Source organism: Oncorhynchus tshawytscha, linkage group LG16, assembly GCF_018296145.1.
Source record: "Oncorhynchus tshawytscha isolate Ot180627B linkage group LG16, Otsh_v2.0, whole genome shotgun sequence".
NCBI classification, from domain to species: Eukaryota; Metazoa; Chordata; class Actinopteri; order Salmoniformes; family Salmonidae; genus Oncorhynchus; species Oncorhynchus tshawytscha.
Window position 1 is genome coordinate 76246150 of NC_056444.1, and position 20648 is coordinate 76266797.

The window sequence follows — 20648 nt, forward strand, 5'->3', positions numbered from 1 at the left end:
AAAAACCTCAAGAACCTTAACCCCATCGAACAAAGGTTAAATTTAAAAATAATTTAAAAAATATCTTCTTCATAGAATAGAAGAGAATACAATTAAAAAATAATACAATAGATATTTCCATACCGACTATAATGATGGACCCGCTGGCCTCAGCCCTGTCCAGGTTGGTGATGACCTCACAGGTGTAAACACCCTCGTCTTCTGTCTGCACATTGGCCACAATCAGGTCTGGGCCCTCAAATGTGTACCTGGAAATAATGTATTCTTGGTCACGATCGTGATTGAGATCATCGTCATTACACACACACACACAGCCTTCTCAGACACAGACACACAGTAAATATGTCCTTACTTGTCCTCGGCGTATGACTGAAAGAGTTCCTGTCCGCTCCTCTTCCACTGAATGTGTGGAGGGGTCAGTTTGGGGTCCACCTGTGCCAGGCAGGTAAAGATGGCCGTCTTACCAGGCTGAACAAGCAGAGACCCAGGAGGAGACAGGATCACTGTCCTGTCTGAGAGAGAGAGATGGGGAGAGAGAGATATGAGGAGAGAGAGTGGGAGAGAGAGAGATGAGGAGAGAGAGTGGGAGAAAGATGGGGAGAGAGATGAGGAGAGAGAGTGGGAGAGAGATGAGGAGAGAGAGTGGGAGAGAGAGGAGAGAGAGGAGAGAGAGTGGGAGAGAGAGAAATGAGGAGAGATGGGAGAAAGATGGGGAGAGAGATGAGGAGAGAGAGTGGGAGAGAGATGAGGAGAGAGAGAGAGTGGGAGAAAGATGGGGAGAGAGAGTGGGAGAGCGATGAGGAGAGAGAGTGGGAGAGAGATGGGGAGAGAGAGATGGGGAGATAGAGAGATGAGGAGAGAGAGTGGGAGAAAGATGGGGAGAGGGAGAGATGAGGAGAGAGAGTGGGAGAAAGATGGGGAGAGAGAGAGATGAGGAGAGAGAGAGGGAGAAAGATGGGGAGAGAGAGATGAGAAGAGAGAGATGAGGAGAGAGAGATGAGAAAGATGGGGAGAGAGATGAGGAGAGGAGAGAGAGAGATGAGGAGAGAGACAAAATGAGGTGGAAACTGGGAGAAAACAAATCCAATTTTGAGAGAGAAGAACAAACACCATTGTAAATGAGGAGTACATTGTTAGAGTGGGAGAAAGATGGGGATGTTGTCTACCTCACTTGCTTTGGCAATGATGCCAATAAAGAATTGAATGAATTGGGTGGGAGAAAGATGGGGAGAGAGAGAGATGAGGAGAGAGAGCGTAAAGAGGGAGGGGAGGGTTACAGAGACAGCTGCAGGCAGGGTTTGAGGAGTGTGTGTGTTTCATGGCCTACTCACTCATGACATCCAGGTCAGCGTTGATTGACAGGTTGGTATTGCTAACGGAGCAGGTGTACAGGCCCTCGTCGCCGTGGGAGACGTTGGTGATCTGGAGGTTTCCATTGGTCAGCAGGTTAACCCTGGGCTCAGCCAGTAGAGAAGCGCTGCTGTTCCTCTCCCTGGATAGGGAATACAGAAAACACAGCCAGAGAGGGTGGGAAACCCAGACCCTCGTTAAGCATCCTAAAGGCAGCATTTTGGCTGACTGGTCGTCAATAAAGACACATTCCTTCCTTAATGGAAGACTATCTGAATCTAATTAAACAAGATAGTTTCTTAGAATAGAACACAATATATACTCATACAGGTGTGTGTCTTACCATGTTACTTTAGGTCTGGGAGAGCCGAAGGTCTGACACTGCAGTACAGCCTTCTGTCCCTCTGTGAAGTTGTACTTCTGTCCGTCAGCATTCAGGATCTGAGGAGGCAGTTCTGGAACAGGATACAAGGTACAGGTTTATCAATGTGACATATTTGTTGTTGACACACAACACACACACACACACACAGCTCCCCCTCACCGATGACGAAGATGTAGGTATTGACTAGGATGGTTCCGTGTTTGTTGTGGGCCTGACACTGGTAGACTGCTGTATCAGTGAAGACCACATCTCTCAGAATCAGAGTTCCATCTCTCACAGTACGCCTAGGGGTTGGGTCTTTGCCTGGGGAGAGACACACACACACATTAGAGCAAGTCATCACAGCATCCTACCAAAGCACAATACTGACTGGCAGAGTCATGAGGAAAAATGACATTTGAAGTTATATTTTTAGAGTTGGTAATAGCCGAAAGACAAAAAGATTCTAATTTGACCTAAGCACATCATTAGCAGGTGTAATAAGCTGAGTTTGTTGCTAAACCTTGTTAATGCATAGATCAACTGTATGTGTAAGAGTAACGCGCGTTATTCCACACCTGTGATGGGTTTTCCGTTGATGCTCCAGGCGACAGCAGGAGACGGGATGCCATCAGCCTGACAGTCCAGTCTCACCGTCTCTCCTGGGGCATAGAGCTGGCTTACTGGCTCCTTGGTCCAGTATGGAGCCGCTGCGCAACAAACAGCACAGCATTATACACAACATTATGATACACAACACAAACCACCAATATGCAATTAGTTAAACAGACAGCATAGACAACAACAGACCTCATAGACAACAACAGACCTGCTAGACAGCAACATACCTCATAGACAGCAATAGACAGCATATAACAAAACAGACAGCATAGAACACAACAGACAGCACAGAACACAGCATAGAACACAGCAGACAGCACAGAACACCGCAGACAGCATAGAACACAACAGACAGCATAGAACACAACCGACAGCACAGAACACAACCGACAGCACAGAACACAACAGACAGCACAGAACACAACCGACAGCATAGAACACAACAGACAGCACAGAACACAACAGACAGCACAGAACACAACAGACAGCATAGAACACAGCAGACACAGAACACAACAGACAGCACAGAACACAACAGACAGCACAGAACACAACAGACAGCACAGAACACAGCAGACAGCACAGAACACAACAGACAGCACAGAACACAACAGACAGCACAGAACACAACAGACAGCACAGAACACAACAGACAGCATAGAACACAACAGACAGCATAGAACACAACAGACAGCACAGAACACAACAGACAGCACAGAACACAGAACAGACAGCACAGAACACAACAGACAGCATAGAACACAACAGACAGCATAGAACACAACAGACAGCACAGAACACAAGAGACAGCACAGAACACAACCGACAGCACAGAACACAACCGCAGCAGAACACAACCGACAGCACAGAACACAACAGACAGCACAGAACACAACAGACAGCATAGAACACAACCGAGCACAGAACACAACAGACAGCACAGAACACAACAGACAGCATAGAACACAACCGACAGCATAGAACACAGCAGACAGCACAGAACACAACAGACAGCACAGAACACAACAGACAGCACAGAACACAACAGACAGCACAGAACACAACAGACAGCACAGAACACAACAGACAGCACAGAACACAACAGACAGCATGGAACACAACAGACAGCACAGAACACAACAGACAGCACAGAACACAACAGACAGCATAGAACACAACAGACAGCACAGAACACAACAGACAGCACAGAACACAACAGACAGCACAGAACACAACAGACAGCATAGAACACAACAGACAGCATAGAACACAGCAGACAGCACAGAACACAACAGACAGCACAGAACACAACAGACAGCATAGAACACAGCAGACAGCACAGAACACAACAGACAGCACAGAACACAATAATGTTATACATCACATAGAAAAGCATCAACAGACAACAGCAGTATGACACACAACACACAAGATCATATGTACGTACTGTAACGCATGAGAGCATAGTGGAAAACACATCAACACACAGCCACAGCAGTAACCTTAGCAGGTAAACGAGAGAGGAAACAGTGTGTGTGTTGTCTTGTTTACCTTCAACGCTAACGGTGTAGGTGTGTGTGACCTTGCCCTGTGAGTTGTTGACTGAACACTGGTACTCTCCCCCGTCGCTATCTGAGATGTTGCTGATGCGCAGCAGACGGTCAAACAGATGTCTGGACGTACGGGACTCGGACAGCTGACCGTCCTTCCTCACCCACTGGACTGTAGGGGTAGGGCTGGAGGGGGAGGGAGTGCGAAGAGGGAGGGTGGGATGGTGGAGCCAAGAGGGGGAGTGGAGGGAGGGAGAGGGGAAGGAAAGGGGGTGTGGAGGAGGAAGGGAAAGAGAGGAAGAAAGAGAAGGAGAGGGGGAGAGGGAGCGAAAAAGAGGCAAGATAGGTCAAGAGGAACATCTAAAAGGCTCGCTTTGATTGACCTAGCCATGCCTGTGCACAGACAGAGAGAGAGTTAGACTTACAGGCCCTGGACGATGCACTCTAGCTCCAGGCTCTGGCCCCGGAGGGTGTGGTAAGTGCTGTGGGTCCCCGAGGGCCTCATCATCTGGGGCCTTCGGCTCCGAACCACTGAGTTAGCTGGTGAGAGAGAGAGAGAGAGGGAGAGGGAGAGAGAGAGAGAGAGAGACAGACAGAGAGACAGACAGTAACAAGTATTTTTGGGTGTCAGGGAAAATGTACGTGAGTAAGAAGAACATTCTTTTCTTGTCATCTATGTTCATTAGCCACTCTACTGTAGGCAACACTACAGATATCTGACATGCTCCTATACCCCCAGGTGGCCTTGGCTTTGGTTACGGTGTCTCTGTTTCTCTGTTTATCAATATCAGAGTGGCTTCTTAACTAACAAGTGGGGAGGGGTTGAGACAACCGGTACTGTAGCTAACAAATGGCCTCAGGTGCTATCGTATGTTACCATGGTGACTGACATTATTAGTGGTGACTAATGGTCAGGGTGATTGACTCGTACTGCATTACCATGGTGACCAAGGTCAGTCTAAATTGTGTTACCACGGTTACTGAGGTCAGTCTAGTTTAGTATTTACAGGTTGTGACGGTGAGGATGATGGGTTCCTTGGAGAGGATGGTGCGAGCGCTGAGGTGCTTGGCATTATAGGTCATAACAGTTATAGTACTGTGTTACCATGGTGAGTGACGGTGTACTTACAGGTTGTAACAGTCAGGGTGATGGGTTCCTTGGAGAGGATGGTGCGAGCGCTGAGGTGCTTGGCATTATAGGTCATAACAGTTATAGTACTGTGTTACCATGGTGAGTGACGGTGTACTTACAGGTTGTAACAGTCAGGGTGATGGGTTCCTTGGAGAGGATGGTGCGAGCGCTGAGGTACTGGGCGTTACAGGTGTAGTCAATACGGGTGTCATCGACGGTGACGTGAGAGAAGTATAGGTTCCCGTCCCGGCCCTGGGTTACACGATCATTTAGCTCAATGTGATTCATTCCTGGAGGAGAGGAGAGGGAGGGGGGAGAAGAGATGGAGCAGGGAGGGGAGAGTAGGGGAGTGAGAGGAGAAGGAGTGGGGAGGGGAGGGGGAGTATGGGGGAAGGGAGGGAGAAGAGAAGGAGCAGGGAGGGGGGAGTAGGGGGAAGGAAGTGAGAAGTGAAGGAGCGGGGAGGGGGAGTAGGGGGAGGGGAGGGAGAAGAGTAGGAGGGGGAGTAGGGAGAGGGGAGGGAGAAGAGTAGGAGTGGGGAGGGGAGGGAGAAGAGAAGGAGTGGGGAGGGGGAGTAGGGGGAGGGGAGGGAGAAGAGTAGGAGTGGGGAGGGGGAGTAGGGGGAGGGGAGGGAGAAGAGTAGGAGTGGGGAGGGGGAGTAGGGGGAGGGGAGGGAGAAGAGTAGGAGTGGGGAGGGGGGAGTAGGGGAGGGGGGAGGGGAGGGAGAAGAGTAGGAGTGGGGAGGGGGAGTAGGGGGAGGGGAGGGGAGGGAGAAGAGTAGGAGTGGGGAGGGGAGGGAGGGAGAAGAGAAGGAGTGGGGAGGGGGAGTAGGGGGAGGGGAGGGAGAAGAGTAGGAGTGGGGAGGGGGAGTAGGGGGAGGGAGGGGAGAGAGTAGGAGTGGGGAGGGGGAGTAGGGGGAGGGGAGGGGAGGGAGAAGAGTAGGAGTGGGGAGGGGGAGTAGGGGGAGGGGAGGGGAGGGAGAAGAGTAGGGGGGGGAGGGGAGGGGAGGGAGAAGAGAAGGAGTGGGGAGGGGGAGTAGGGGGAGGGGAGGGAGAAGAGTAGGAGTGGGGAGGGGAGGGGAGGGAGAGTAGGGGGAAGGAAGGGAGAAGAAAAAGAGCAGGGAGGGGAAGTAGGGGGAAGGAAGGGAAAAGAGAAGTAGCGGGGAGGGGAAGAGAAGGAGGGAGAATATACCTGTAGTTTATTTATGTTTTATTCAGCAAAAAGAACACACCATGAAAAGTCAGATGGTCAAAGGAGATGGAGATGCAGATAAAGGATGAGTAAAACAGAGAGAGAGAGAGAGAGAGAGAGATACTCACGCTCGTCCATCCAGTGGATGACAGGAGGAACAGTGCTGAAGGGAGGGTTACATTTCAATACCACACTCTCTCCTTCCTCCACCTTCTTCTTCACCTTCTGCTCTTTCTGCAGGGCCGGGGTGTCTGAAAGGGAGACAGAGCGATGTCACTAACTCTTTAGGCTGGTATCATGTAGTATGTATTACTTCTTATGAGCGTGTATAAATCATGCAGTATGTATTACTTGTTATGAGCGTGTATAAATCATGTAGTATGTATTACTTGTTATGAGCATGTATAAATCATGTAGTATGTATTACTTGTTATGAGCGTGTATAAATCATGCAGTATGTATTACTTGTTATGAGCATGTTTACCCCATATAATAGTTTCTTGTCAACTCATAACACCATGTCAACTCATAGCATGTATGTCAACTCATAACAAGTATGTCAACTCATAACAAGTATGTCAACTCATAACAAGTATGTCAACTCATAACAAGTATGTCAACTCATAACAAGTATGTCAACTCATAACAAGTATGTCAACTCATTGCACGTATGTCAACTCATAACACCCATGTCAACTCATAACACCCATGTCAACTCATAGCACGTATGTCAACTCATAACACCATGTCAGCTCATAACACCATGTCAACTCATAACACCATGTCAACTTATAACAAGTATGTCAACTCATAGCACGTATGTCAACTCATAACACCATGTCCACTCATAACAAGTATGTCAACTCATAACAAGTATGTCAACTCATAACACCATGTCAACTCAAAACAAGTATGTCAACTCATAGCACGTATGTCAACTCATAACACCATGTCCACTCATAACAAGTATGTCAACTCATAACAAGTATGTCAACTCATAACACCATGTCAACTCATAACACCATGTCAACTCATAACAAGTATGTCAACTCATAACACCATGTCAACTCATAACAAGTATGTCAACTCATAGCACGTATGTCAACTCATAACACCCATGTCAACTCATAACACGTACGTGAACTCAACACGTACGTCAACTCATAGCACGTATGTCTGTCACGATCGTCGTCCTCCTCGTCTGGGGAGGAGTAGTTGGAAGGATCGGAGGACCAAAATGCAGCGTGGTATGTGCTCATCGTGAATTTAATGAACAGAGAACACTTGAACAAACTATACAAAACAATAAACGAATAACGACCGTGAAGCTATAATAAGAACTGTGCTGACACAAGCAACTAACATAGACACATACAAAGCAAACTATGGTCAGGGCGGACTCCGGCCGCAGACCCTGAACCTATAGGGGAGGGTCTGGGTGGGCATCTGTCTGCGGTGGCGGCTCTGGCGCTGGACGTGGCCCCCACTCCACCATAGTCTTAGTTCACTTTAGTAGCATCCTTTGAGCGGCGACCCTCGCCGCCGACCTTGGACTGGCAACCCTACTAAAGGGCCCCACTGGACTGAGGGGCAGCTCCGGAATGAGGGGCAGCTCAGAACTGAGGGGCAGCTCAGGACTGAGGGGCAGCTCAGGACTGAAGGGTAGCTCAGGACTGAGGGGCAGCTCAGTACTGAAGGGTAGCTCAGGACTGAGGGGCAGCTCAGGACTGAAGGGTAGCTCAGGACTGAAGGGTAGCTCAGGACTGAGGGGCAGCTCCGGACTGAAGGGCAGCTCCGGACTGAAGGGCAGCTCCGGACTGGCTGGCGGCTCTGGCAGCTCCTGGCTGGCTGGCGGCTCCTGGCTGGCTGGCGGCTCCGGCGGATCCTGGCTGGCTGACGGCTCCGGCGGCTCCTGGCTGGCTGGCTGCTCCGGAGGCTCCTGGCTGGCTGGCGGCTCCGGAGGCTCCTGGCTGGCTGGCGGCTCAGGGCAGACGGGCGACTCTGGCGGCTCAGGGCAGACGGGAGACTCTGGCGGCTCAGGGCAGACGGGAGACTCTGGCGGCTCAGGGCAGACGGGAGACTCTGGCGGCTCAGGGCAGACGGGAGACTCTGGCGGCTCAGGGCAGACGGGAGACTCTGGCGGCTCAGGGCAGACGGGAGACTCTGGCGGCTCAGGGCAGACGGGAGACTCTGGCGGCTCAGGGCAGACGGGAGACTCTGGCGGCTCAGGGCAGACGGGAGACTCTGGCGGCTCAGGGCAGACGGGAGACTCTGGCGGCTCAGGGCAGACGGGAGACTCTGGCGGCTCAGGGCAGACGGGAGACTCTGGCGGCTCAGGGCAGACGGGAGACTCTGGCGGCTCAGGGCAGACGGGAGACTCTGGCGGCTCAGGGCAGACGGGAGACTCTGGCGGCTCAGGGCAGACGGGAGACTCTGGCGGCTCAGGGCAGACGGGAGACTCTGGCGGCTCAGGGCAGACGGGAGACTCTGGCGGCTCAGGGCAGACGGGAGACTCTGGCGGCTCAGGGCAGACGGGAGACTCTGCCGGCTCAGGACAGACTGGAGACTCTGGCGGCTCAGGACAGACGGGAGACTCTGGCGGCTCAGGACAGACGGGAGACTCTGGCGGCTCAGGACAGACGGGAGACTCTGGCGGCTCAGGACAGACGGGAGACTCTGGCGGCTCAGGACAGACGGGAGACTCTGGCGGCTCAGGACAGACGGGAGCACCTGTGGGCAAAAGACGGAGAGACAGCCTGGAGCAGGTGGCTGCCACCGGAGGGCTGGTGCGTGGAGGTGGCACTGGATAGACCGGACCGTGAAGGTGCACTGGAGATTGTGAGAGCAGGGCTGGCGCCATCCGCCCTGGCTGGATCTTCGCCCTAGCCCGGCAGTTGTGGGGAGCTGGGATGTAGCGCACCGGGCTAAGCACGCGTACTGGGGACACCGTGCGTTCCACCGCATAACACGGTGCCTGACCAGTACAACGCCCGCCACGGTTAGCACGGCTAGGAGCGCTGTAGCGCTGAGCTGGCACAGGACGTGCAGGGCTAGGGAGGTGCACAGGAGGCCTGGTGCGTGAGGCTGTCACAGTCTACACCAGACGACTAGAATGCACCTCAGGACGAGTATGGAGAGCTGACCCAGGTGACATCAACTCCCCGACACGCTCCGTCGGGCGGATGTCATGCCTCATGCACCAACACAGCACCTCCCTCATAACTCTCTCCTCCAATCTCCCCATTAACTCCTTCACTGTCTCTGCTTCGCTCACCTCCAACACCGCCCTGACCGGCTCTGGTTCCCTCCTTGGCTCCTTGCGGTAAACAGGGGGAGTTGGCTCAGGTCTGACTCCTGACTCTGCCACACTCTCCCTGTGCCCCCCCCCAATACATTTTTGGGGCTGCCTCTCGGGCTTCCAGCCGCGCTACCTTGCTAGCTCCTCGTAATGCCGCCTCTCTGCTTTCGCTGCCTCCAGCTCTGCTTTGGGGAGGCGATATTCCCCTGGCTGCTCCCAGGGTCCTTTGCCGTCCAAAATCTCCTCCCCATGTCCAGGAGTCTTGTGATGCTGGCTGCTACTGCTGCCGCTGGAAGGATCGGAGGACCAAAATGCAGCGTGGTATGCGCTCATTATGAATTTAATGAACAGAGAACACTTGAACAAACTATACAAAACAATAAACGAATAACGACCGTGAAGCTATAATAAGAACTGTGCTGACACAAGCAACTAACATAGACACATACAAAGCAAACTATGGTCTGGGCGTGACAATGTCATCTCATAGCATGTATGTCAACTCATAACACCCATGTCAACATAAGTGTTATACATGCCCGTGACAAGGCTTACAATGCAAAATACCTGTTGCGTTAGCCAAAGTGTTGATGATATAAGCCTTTTCAACACAACTCAGAATGCAAGCAGTAGACCACTTGTTTACAGGCAAACAGTGTTATGCTCCAGAAGTAGGATGCTGAATGCTTTGTGAGTCATCGCATAATCTGTGTGTGTGTGTGCTCTCTTCTCTCTTGTTCTCATCGTTAATAATCCCAGCAGACCTAGCAAACTAAAGATGTTGCTGTTCTGTTGCAGCACGATATCAACTAGACCTCGTCGTCAGGGGAACTGAGAAGGAGGTTTCTGGAGAGAGAGAGCCAGAGATACAGGTAGATGTGTGTGTGTGTTTGTGAGAAGAGAGTGTGTGTGTTTGTATGTGTGTGTTTGTGAGAAGAGTGTGTGTGTGTGCGTGCATGTGTGTTTGTGAGAGAGTCAAATCAAATTAAATGTTATTGGTCACATATACATGGTTAGCAGATGTTATTGCAAGTGTAGCGAAATGCTTGTGCTTCTAGTTCAGACCATACAGTAACATCTAACAAGTAATCTAACAATTTCACAAGAACTACCTTATGCACACAAGTGTAAAGGAATGAATAAGAATATGTACATATAAATATATGGATGAGTGATGGCCGTGCGGCATAGGCAAGATGCAGTAGATGGTGTAGAGTACAGTATGTACATATGAGATGAGTAATGTATGGTATGTAAACATTATATAAAGTGGCATTGTTTAAAGTGACTAGTGATACATTTATTAAATCCAATTTTTTATTATTAAAGTGGCTAGAGATTGAGTCAGTATGTTGGCAGCAGCCACTCAATGTTGGTGATGGTTGTTTAACAGTCTGATGGCCTTGAAATAGAAGCTGTACTGACCTCGCCTTCTGGATGATAGCGGGGTGAACAGGTAGTGGCTTGGGTGGTTGTTGTCCTTGATGATCTTTTTGGCCTTCCTGTGACATCGGGTGGTGTAGGTGTCCTGGAGGGCAGGTAGTTTGCCCTCGGTGATGCGTTGTGCAGACCTCACTACCCTCTGGAGAGCTTTACGGTTGTGGGCGGAGCAGTTGCCGTACCAGGCGGTGATACAGCCCGACAGGATGCTCTCGATTGTGCTTCTGTAAAGGTTTGTGAGTGTTTTTGGTGACAAGCCGAATTTCTTCAGACTCTTGAGGTTGAAGAGGTGCTGTTGCGCCTTCTTCACCACGCTGCCTGTGTGGATGGACCATTTCAGTTTGTCTGTGATGTGTACGCCGAGGAACTTAAAACGTTCCACCTTCTCCACTACTGTCCCGTCGATGTGGATATGGGGCTGCTCCCTCTGCTGTTTCCTGAAGTCCACGATCATCTCCTTTGTTTTGTTGATATTGAGTGAGAGGTTATTTTCCTGACACTTCACTCCGAGGGCCCTCACCTCCTCTCTGTAGGCCGTCTCGTCGTTGTTGATAATCAAGCCTACCACTGTAGTGTCGTCTGCAAACTTGATGATTGAGTTGGAGGCGTGCATGGCCACGCAGTCATGGGTGAACAGGGAGTACAGGAGAGGGCTGAGAACTTTTGTGGGGCCCCAGTGTTAGGGATCAGCGGGGTGGAGATGTTTCCTACCCTCACCACCTGGGGGTGGCCCGTCAGGAAGTCCAGGACCCAGTTGCACAAGGAGGGGTCGAGACCCGGGGTCTTGAGCTTAATGATGAGTTTGGAGGGTACTATGGTGTTAAATGCTGAGCTGTAATCGATGAACAGCATTCTTACATAGGTATTCCTCTTGTCCAGATGGGTTAGGTCGGTGTGCAGTGTGATTGCGATTGCGTCGTCTGTGGACCTATTGGGGCGGTAATCAAATTGGAGTGGGTCTAGGGTGTCAGGTAGGGTGGAGGTGATATCATCCTTGACTAGTCTCTCAAAGCACTTCCTGATGATGGAAGTGAGTGCTACGGGGCGGTAGTCGTTTAGCTCAGTTACCTTAGCTTTCTTGGGAACAGGAACAATGGTGGCCCTCTTGAAGCATGTGGGAACAGCAGACTGGGATAAGGATTGATTGAATATGTCCGTAAACACACCAGCCAGCTGGTCTGCGCATGCTCTGAGGATGCGGCTGAGGATGCCATCTGGGCCGGCAGCCTTGCGAGGCAGCCTTAACACGTTTAAATGTTTTACTCACGTTGGCTGCAGTGAAGGAGAGCTCTCAGGTTTTGGTAGCGGGCGTTTCAGTGGCACTGTATTGTCCTCAAAGCGAGCAAAGAAGTTGTTTAATTTGTCTGGAAGCAAGATATCGGTGTCCGCGACGGGGCTGGTTTTCTTTTTGTGTGTGTGTGAGTGTGTGTTTCAGGTGAAGGTAAGCAGGATATACGTGTTAAACCTCAGTAGCACACGTGTTGTCAACAGAGTGCTCTATAAAACACACTCAGCTACATAGGGGCTCTTATCATGGCACTATAAATTGTTATGTTATTGTCCATAAAGAAACCAATCAATGTAATGGGGATGCACTGCAGCTGTTGTACTAGTATGGATATTGGAACAAAACATAGTTGGTGGTCATTGGAATGTTGGACTGGAGTTTCTGCTTTACTCACTCTCAGTGATGAGCTGGACCTCGTTAGACACAGCAGTTCCTAATGCATTTTCAGCGTAGCAGCTGTATTTGCCCTTGTATTGGCTCATGGGGCCTGACACCACCCCAGTTTTCATGAAGGTTCCAGAACCCGGAGACACCGACAGGCCCGGGTCATTGGCAGGGATAAATTCTTCCCCATCTTTAGTCCAGCGGAAACTGAGAGAGGGAGGGAGCGGGAGAGCGAGAGAAATAAAGAGAGAGGCAGAGAGAGAGTGAAGACACAGAGATAGAGAGTTAAAGACACAGCTTAACCCTGCAATCAACTCTGTTTGAGTTGAATAGAGGAATGAGTCTGAGCCTTCTGTACTGTCGTTTCAATATACATCTCTTCCTCTACAAATTGAGCTTTTGTTCCACCTAGTACAAGCAGAGACAAAATGACACAGTCCCTTGAGTGTAAAATTACATGTCTCCCTTGTTGTAGTAAGTGTAATGTCTGCTTCCAACTTACACCCTAAGACACATAGATCCCCTGAATGCAGCTCACATTCCAGCCCACTTTCCAGCTTCCACTCTCAAACACCTAGATTCCCTGAACACAGCTCACTTTCCAGCTTCCACTCTCAAACACCTAGATCCCCTGAACGCAGCTCACATTCCAACCCACTTTCCAGCTTCCACTCTCAAACACCTAGATTCCCTGAACACAGTTCCAGCTTCCACTCTCAAACACCTAGATCTCCAGCTTCCACTCTCAAACACCTAGATTCCCTGAACACAGTTCACTCTCCAGCTTCCACTCTCAAACACCTAGATTCCAGCTGAAAACACAGTTCCCTCACTCTCCAGCTTCCAAACACCTCCCTCAAACACCTAAACACCTAGATTCCCTGAACACAGTTCACTCTCCAGCTTCCACTCTCAAACACCTAGATTCCCTGAACACAGTTCACTCTCCAGCTTCCACTCTCAAACACCTAGATTCCCTGAACACAGTTCACTCTCCAGCTTCCACTCTCAAACACCTAGATCCCCTGAACACAGCTCACTCTCCAGCTTCCACTCTCAAACACCTAGATTCCCTGAACACAGTTCACTCTCCAGATCCCAATCACCTGAATTCTAATCACCCGTTCACACACCTGTATGTCATTATCACCAACTATTTAGTTCAGTTGTTTGCACCCCGTCACTGTGAGGTGTTGTTTGTTTTGTGACACATGTCTTTATGAGCGCTGGGTTTCCTGTGATTTACTCCTCCCATGTATAATAGTTATTGCCTGCCTCACTAACGACGCCGGATTTCATGTTATCGTTATCGGATTTCATGTTATCTACCTATTGCCTGGACTACGTTACTAACCTTTTCCCTGCCTGTACTGTTGCCCTTCTGCCTCTACCTGTGTATGATCTTCTTCCTGACCCTGGACCCAGCTACCTGCTTCCTCCTGTGTATGACCTTCTGCCTGCCCCTGGACCCAGCTACCTGCCTCCTCCTGTTGTATAACCTTCTGCCTGCCCCTGGACCCAGCTACCTGCTTCCTCCTGTGTATGACCTTCTGCCTGCCCCTGGACCCAGCTACCTGCCTCCTCCTGTGTATGACCTTCTGCCTGCCCCTGGACCCAGCTACCTGCCTCCTCCTGTGTATGACCTTCTGCCTGCCCCTGGACCCAGCTACCTGCCTCCTCCTGTGTATGACCTTCTGCCTGCCCCTGGACCCAGCTACCTGCCTCCTCCTGTGTATGACCTTCTGCCTGCCCCTGGACCCAGCTACCTGCCTCCTCCTGTGTATGACCTTCTGCACTTGAAACCACCTCTCTGTCTCCTCTCATGTTCATTACAATAAGTAGTGGGAATACATCCCAAATAGCACACTATTCCCTACAAAGTGCACTATTTTTTTATTATTTTTTTACCAGTGCCCATGTGAAAAGTAGTGCACTTTAAAGGTAATAGTGTGTCATTTGGAATGCAAGCCTGTGACTGAGGAGCTGTGCTCTCATGTAATTCTAATGGAACATTTCTAGATGTCTGAAAAACTACATGTCATGTTCCTTGCAAAACAGTTAAGAAAAACAGATCACAGTTCTAATGTAGTTATAGCAGTGAAGTGTGGTAATTGGCACTTTATATTAACTGCAGTTTTTTTCTAAGGGCTTGGTGTTAGGTAACTAACTCGGGAGGAGGGTTCCCTGATGCTTCGCAGGTCAGGAGGATGTCTTCAGCACCGAACACAGTGATGGACTCAGGCTGGGTGGTGATCACTGGGGGTTTCTTAACTGGACGGGAGAGACACAAAGTTAGCACACACACACATCGATAGATTTTTCACCTAATCGGCTCAGGTATTTGAACCAGAAACCTTTTTGTTACTGGCCCAAATGCTCTTAACCGCTAGGCTACCTGCCACCCCACACAGTCCTAAAGCCCATAGTCCTACTAACTACAGCCCACCACCCTACAGCTCAACTGTGCTACCTATATTCTGACTCACACAGGGGTTAATAGCCCACCAACTAGAATCGACATTCCTACTGCCACTGACAGGAGCTGGCTCACAGAGGGACTCAGTGATAGCAGTCATTTCCATTTCCTGAAACATAATGGGGGAATGTATTCATTCATATCACTAAAGTCCCCCACGAGAATAGAAATGGAGAGATGGGGACGGGGAGAGAATGGGTTGAGAACAGAGGAAAGAAATGGTGTGTATCAATGCTAAGGAGACAGTAGTGTAATATATATATTACATTAGCTGAGTGGTAGAAAAGACAGGGCCTTGGGGATGAGAGGAGATAATGTAGAAAAAGATGAGTGATTCCTCTTTCTACTATTATGATGTACTGTTATGATCATTAAACACCCACTCATATCCGACTCATAAAACCCTACATACTAGGACGTGGTTCAGAGATGAAGAACATGGTAACTTTATCCAAAATGGCACCCCTTAGGGCTCTGGTCAAAGGTGGTGCATTATATAGGGAGCCATTTGGGACAATAGCCATATTCTATACATTCTCTATTGCCATATGTTGTATGACTAGGGATGCAAAGGTCATTTACCAAAGTTAAAGGAATCTTCTATAATTTTGGTAGTTAACAGAAATGTATGTTATCTATCGTGACTTTGGTAATTTCTTTAACTTAAAACTTTTTTTTTTGTCATATATAGTATTCACATAGTATTTCTAGTGGATATACCATATGGTTCTTGGCATTATTTTGGCAACTCTTCAAACTATTGAATTTTTTCACAACTGCCACCAGTTTGACACCAAAACAAGGACAACAAAACATATTAACATAGTAAAATAAATACAAGTTTGTAAACAATATATACAGTACCAGTCAAAGGTTTGGACAAGGGTTTTTCTGTCTTTATTTTTTAACTTTTTTTTATGGTTTATATTTAGGTTTTACAACTTTGTCATTTTTTAAATCATCTTCTTTCATATATTTTACATGTGATAAGGCCACACAGAGGACCAGAGATCATTTCAGACACCTGTGATAATCTGAAGTACCCAAAGGGGCCACTAGATGTCTTGTGATAAATTACATAAAATCCTTGACAGAAAAAAATGCTGGTAATTTACTGGTAAACTTTGTAAGTTTCCAGTAATATACCCTTCCTTTGCACCTTATTTATGACGCCTGTTGGTTTATCATGTTCAGTGTTTTCAGTATGTGGGCTGGAAAATTGTTGTCTTTTTTCAATTATTTTTGCCAGTGTGAACTACATTCTCTAGAGGTTAATCGTACTTGTTGGTTGGGTTCTGATTTGACTCTGAATGAAAAAGACAGACCCAGTCTCAAGGATACATTTACATTATGTAACATGGGTAGGTAAATGGTCAAAGGAAGGCAGGAGATGAAGGGAGGAGAAATTGGGAGGTGGAAGGAGAAATGTAGGGAAGGATAGAGAGGAGGGATGAAAAGAGAGGCAGAGGGTGAGATGGAAGCAGGAGGGAGAGACAGAGAGAGAGACACAGAGGAATAAACAGAGGGATCGGGAGGCGGAGGGACCAATGAGCAAAGGTCAAGGACAGGGAGGGAGACAGAGAGAGGCAGACAGGCAGTGGCATGTATTTATGGGTGCTAATGGAAGCCAGGCTTCCCTAAAAAATGTACAGGAAAAAAAGTTAGATTTCGTGTTTCATAATTGTCCTTCAATTTTCAAAGAGACTGAATGTGTCTCAACGGAGAAAGCATCCGAGCGAGCGAAACTGTGCCGCCTGTCTCAGTATGTGTAGCCCATCTATCTGATGCTGTCTGATCAAAACGAGCAAGACATTGTTGTCGCCCGTAGCATTGAATGCAAAGGAAGCCAACAAGCATTTGGCCTCCCTTGATAAAAAATATATACAATAATAGCCAATCCAGCGTTTAGCTAAACTGAGTGAACTCAACTGTGAATGTTCCTTTCTCCTTTCAAGGGAAGCCGGTTTGGATTTGGCTTCACACCAATCACATCACATCAAAAGCCAAACGCCATTAACAGAAAAAAACTTTAATTGTTGCATCTAGTTGTTGTTGTCCTCCGGTGGCTAGCTAGCTAGATAGCTAAAATTGTCCCTTTCCTAAATTAGCCATGGATGGAGATTTTGATTTGTTCTTGTGGTTTTACTTAATTCTACATATTGGCCAATGATTATAGTGGCGATTCTGATCCAACCATGAATTCATAATATGGCCTCTGACCTGAGTGTATAGAAGTTCAACATGTAGCTAGATGTAGTAGACTTATGTTAACTAGCTGGCTAATCGTTGCTCATGAAAGGAAATTAGGCTAGTGAGTAAGCATTTTAGCCAGGTAGCCTAGGACAACAAAAACTAAAAGTGTGTACTGTATCACAGAGTGATAGACAGTTTTGGGGAACAAGAAAGAGAGGAGGATGGCGTTGGTGTTTCTCTACAAGTAGGGGCAGTAAACACACGTTTTCAACTTGCACACACTCACACAGACATAAATCAGAACCATGGAAAGACACATCATATTTAGCTCATGTTGATTGGACTAAATTATTTTTGGAATCTTTTAGTTGTCACTATATTAGACTAAGCAGAGGTGATTTGATGATGTTGAAGTGTAAATGGTGCTGGAATAGTGGAGGCAGCTCCTGTTTTCTTTGCAACTTGCGTTAATTCTTCGATGTTCTAAACCAATAGTTGTTTAGTAGAAACATTAACTTGCTTGACCATGCTGTAAGTCTGTTACTGTACGTGCAATATGCTTTGTGGACTTCACTGGACAGATGTTGCTGTCTGGTTTTGTGATGAAACGTGTGGTTTGAATTTATTCTGCCACTATGACTTCTTATTGTCTTGGTCTTAGGCCTGTATATCACAGTGTCAAGGCCTATGAACTAACTAGATTATAGAACAAACAACGCAATTATCACAACACATAGGTTGTAAAATGGCTTTTGTTTCTGGCTTGAGAGTGACTGTAATGACAGAGGTAAGAAGACAGTTTTTCAGCTGATCAGATTTATGTCTGAAGAGCTGCAGCCTCTAACTGCTCTATTATTGTAAGAAGAATTGTCAGGTTACACTCGTTTTTTAACGGTTTTATTTTTATTTGTATACGTTTATTTGTATTCCGGTAGGTATTACCTCCTCCAAGAGGAAGAAAGCAAGACTACATTTAGACTCACTAATGTGAAGGAGTCACACTAAAGCCAGATTTATTAAGGTGAAGTGGGAGGCTGAGGGTTTGTATTGTGTGCTATGTTTGCAGGAATATTTTCTCATAATGAAGTTCTTTACTATGGGGCTGTGGCAACAACTTGTAGCTCTTGCTGCACTTCCACAGACAGACAGACAGACAGACAGAGAGAGAGAGACTGACAGACAGACATCAATATGGTTAAAAGCAAAAGGTAAAGCACTTACATTCATTTATTTGGTCTGTTAGTCCAGAGAGGCAGAGCAGCAAGAGAGCAAGGCAGAACAAGAAAGGAAGTATGTTACAGTCAAGACAGTCTGGCAGGAAATTACATTACACCGTAGCCAACATTGGTACTTGCCCTCATTTTCCCAACAAATTCCCCATCTCTGGTTGGGATCATTGTTCATTGAGAAGCAATGACCACCAATGGGCTATAAATATGTATTCTACCTATTTCAATAAACAATGATTTTTACCCCCTCATGGTCTCCCTGAGATGAATTCAGATGTGGGTGGTGTATTGATTGAGGTAACTGTCTCAGTGACTCTCTTTGACATTAGAGGCTTGTTAATTCAACAGTAGACACCTTGACCTTTACAATTGCCAGAATCTGGTCCTCCACCTCTTCCACTTCCTCTTCCTCCTACTGCTGCAACTATTCAACCTGCCTCTCCTCCTCCTCCTCTTCTTTCTCTTCCTCCTCCTCCTACTGCTGCAACTATTCAACCTGCCTCTCCTCCTCCTCCTCTTCCTCCTCCTCCTACTGCTGCAACTATTCAATCTGCCTCTCCTCCTCTTCCTCTTCTTCTTTCTCTTCCTCCTCCTCCTACTGCTGCAACTATTCAACCTGCCTCTCCTCCTCCTCCTCTTCTTTCTCTTCCTCCTCCTACTGCTGCAACTATTCAACCTGCCTCTCCTCCTCCTCCTCTTCCTCCTCCTCCTACTGCTGCAACTATTCAATCTGCCTCTCCTCCTCCTCCTCTTGCTTCTCTTCCTCCTCCTCCTACTGCTGCAACTATTCAACCTGTCACTCCTCCTCCTCTTCCTTCTCTCTTCCTCCTACTGCTGCAACTATTCAACCTGCCTCTCCTCCTCCTCCTCTTCCTTCTCCTCCTACTGCTGCAACTATTCAATCTGCCTCTCCTCCTCTTCCTCTTCCTTCTCTTCCTCCTCCTCCTACTGCTGCAACTATTCAATCTGCCTCTCCTCCTCCTCCTCTTCCTTCTCTTCATCCTCCTCCTACTGCTGCAACTATTCAACCTGTCACTCCTCCTCCTCTTCCTTCTCTCCTCCTCCTACTGCTGCAACTATTCAACCTGTCACTCCTCCTCCTCTTCCTTCTCTCCTCCTCCTACTGCTGCAACTATTCAACCTGCCTCTCCTCCTCCTCCTCTTCCTCCTCCTCCTACTGCTGCAACTATTCAATCTGCCTCTCCTCCTCCTCCTCTTCCTTCTATTCCTCCTCCTCCTACTGCTGCAACTATTCAATCTGCCTCTCCTCCTCCTCTTCCTTCACTGCCTCCTCCTCCTACTGCTGCAACTATTCAATCTGCCTCTCCTCCTCCTCCTCTTCCTCCTCCTCCTACTGCTGCAACTATTCAACCTGCCTCTCCTCCTCCTCTTCCTTCTCTTCCTCCTCCTCCTACTGCTGCAACTATTCAATCTGCCTCTCCTCCTCCTCCTCTTCCTCCTCCTCCTACTGCTGCAACTATTCAATCTGCCTCTCCTCCTCCTCTTCCTCCTCCTCCTACTGCTGCAACTATTCAATCTGCCTCTCCTCCTCCTCCTCTTCCTCCTCCTCCTACTGCTGCAACTATTCAATCTGCCTCTCCTCTTCCTTCTCTTCCTCCTCCTCCTACTGCTGCAACTATTCATCCTGCCTCTCCTCCTCCTCCTCTTCCTTCTCTTCCTCCTCCTCCTACTGCTGCAACTATTCATCCTGCCTCTCCTCCTCCTCCTCTTCCTTCTCTTCCTCCTCCTCCTACTGCTGCAACTATTCATCCTGCCTCTCCTCCTCCTCCTCTTCCTTCTCTTCCTCCTCCTCCTACTGCTGCAACTATTCATCCTGCCTCTCCTCCTCCTCCTCTTCCTTCTCTTCCTCCTCCTCCTACTGCTGCAACTATTCATCCTGCCTCTCCTCCTCCTCCTCTTCCTTCTCTTCCTCCTCCTCCTACTGCTGCAACTATTCATCCTGCCTCTCCTCCTCCTCCTCTTCCTTCTCTTCCTCCTCCTCCTACTGCTGCAACTATTCATCCTGCCTCTCCTCCTCCTCCTCTTCCTTCTCTTCCTCCTCCTCCTACTGCTGCAACTATTCATCCTGCCTCTCCTCCTCCCCCTCTTCCTTCTCTTCCTCCTCCTCATTTTC

At 48.5% G+C, this 20648-nt stretch overlaps 1 protein-coding gene across 4 annotated transcripts in view; it reads right to left on the reverse strand.

Annotated features, from left to right (window-relative positions):
• The window catches only part of LOC112215235 (neural cell adhesion molecule L1-like), a 57234-nt gene that overhangs the window by 22279 nt on the left and 14307 nt on the right, over positions 1-20648 (reverse strand). For all 4 annotated transcript variants that reach the window (XM_042299657.1, XM_042299658.1, XM_042299654.1 and 1 more), the window contains exons 3-15: positions 18507-18521; positions 14785-14887; positions 12627-12823; positions 6335-6457; positions 5137-5307; positions 4311-4425; positions 3887-4071; positions 2293-2424; positions 1895-2038; positions 1694-1805; positions 1332-1492; positions 353-512; positions 124-248 (exon numbers count right to left, since the gene is read on the reverse strand). In XM_042299657.1, the coding sequence (XP_042155591.1) occupies positions 124-248; positions 353-512; positions 1332-1492; positions 1694-1805; positions 1895-2038; positions 2293-2424; positions 3887-4071; positions 4311-4425; positions 5137-5307; positions 6335-6457; positions 12627-12823; positions 14785-14887; positions 18507-18521 (1743 nt within the window). The remainder of the gene's footprint in view (positions 1-123; positions 249-352; positions 513-1331; positions 1493-1693; positions 1806-1894; positions 2039-2292; positions 2425-3886; positions 4072-4310; positions 4426-5136; positions 5308-6334; positions 6458-12626; positions 12824-14784; positions 14888-18506; positions 18522-20648) is intronic.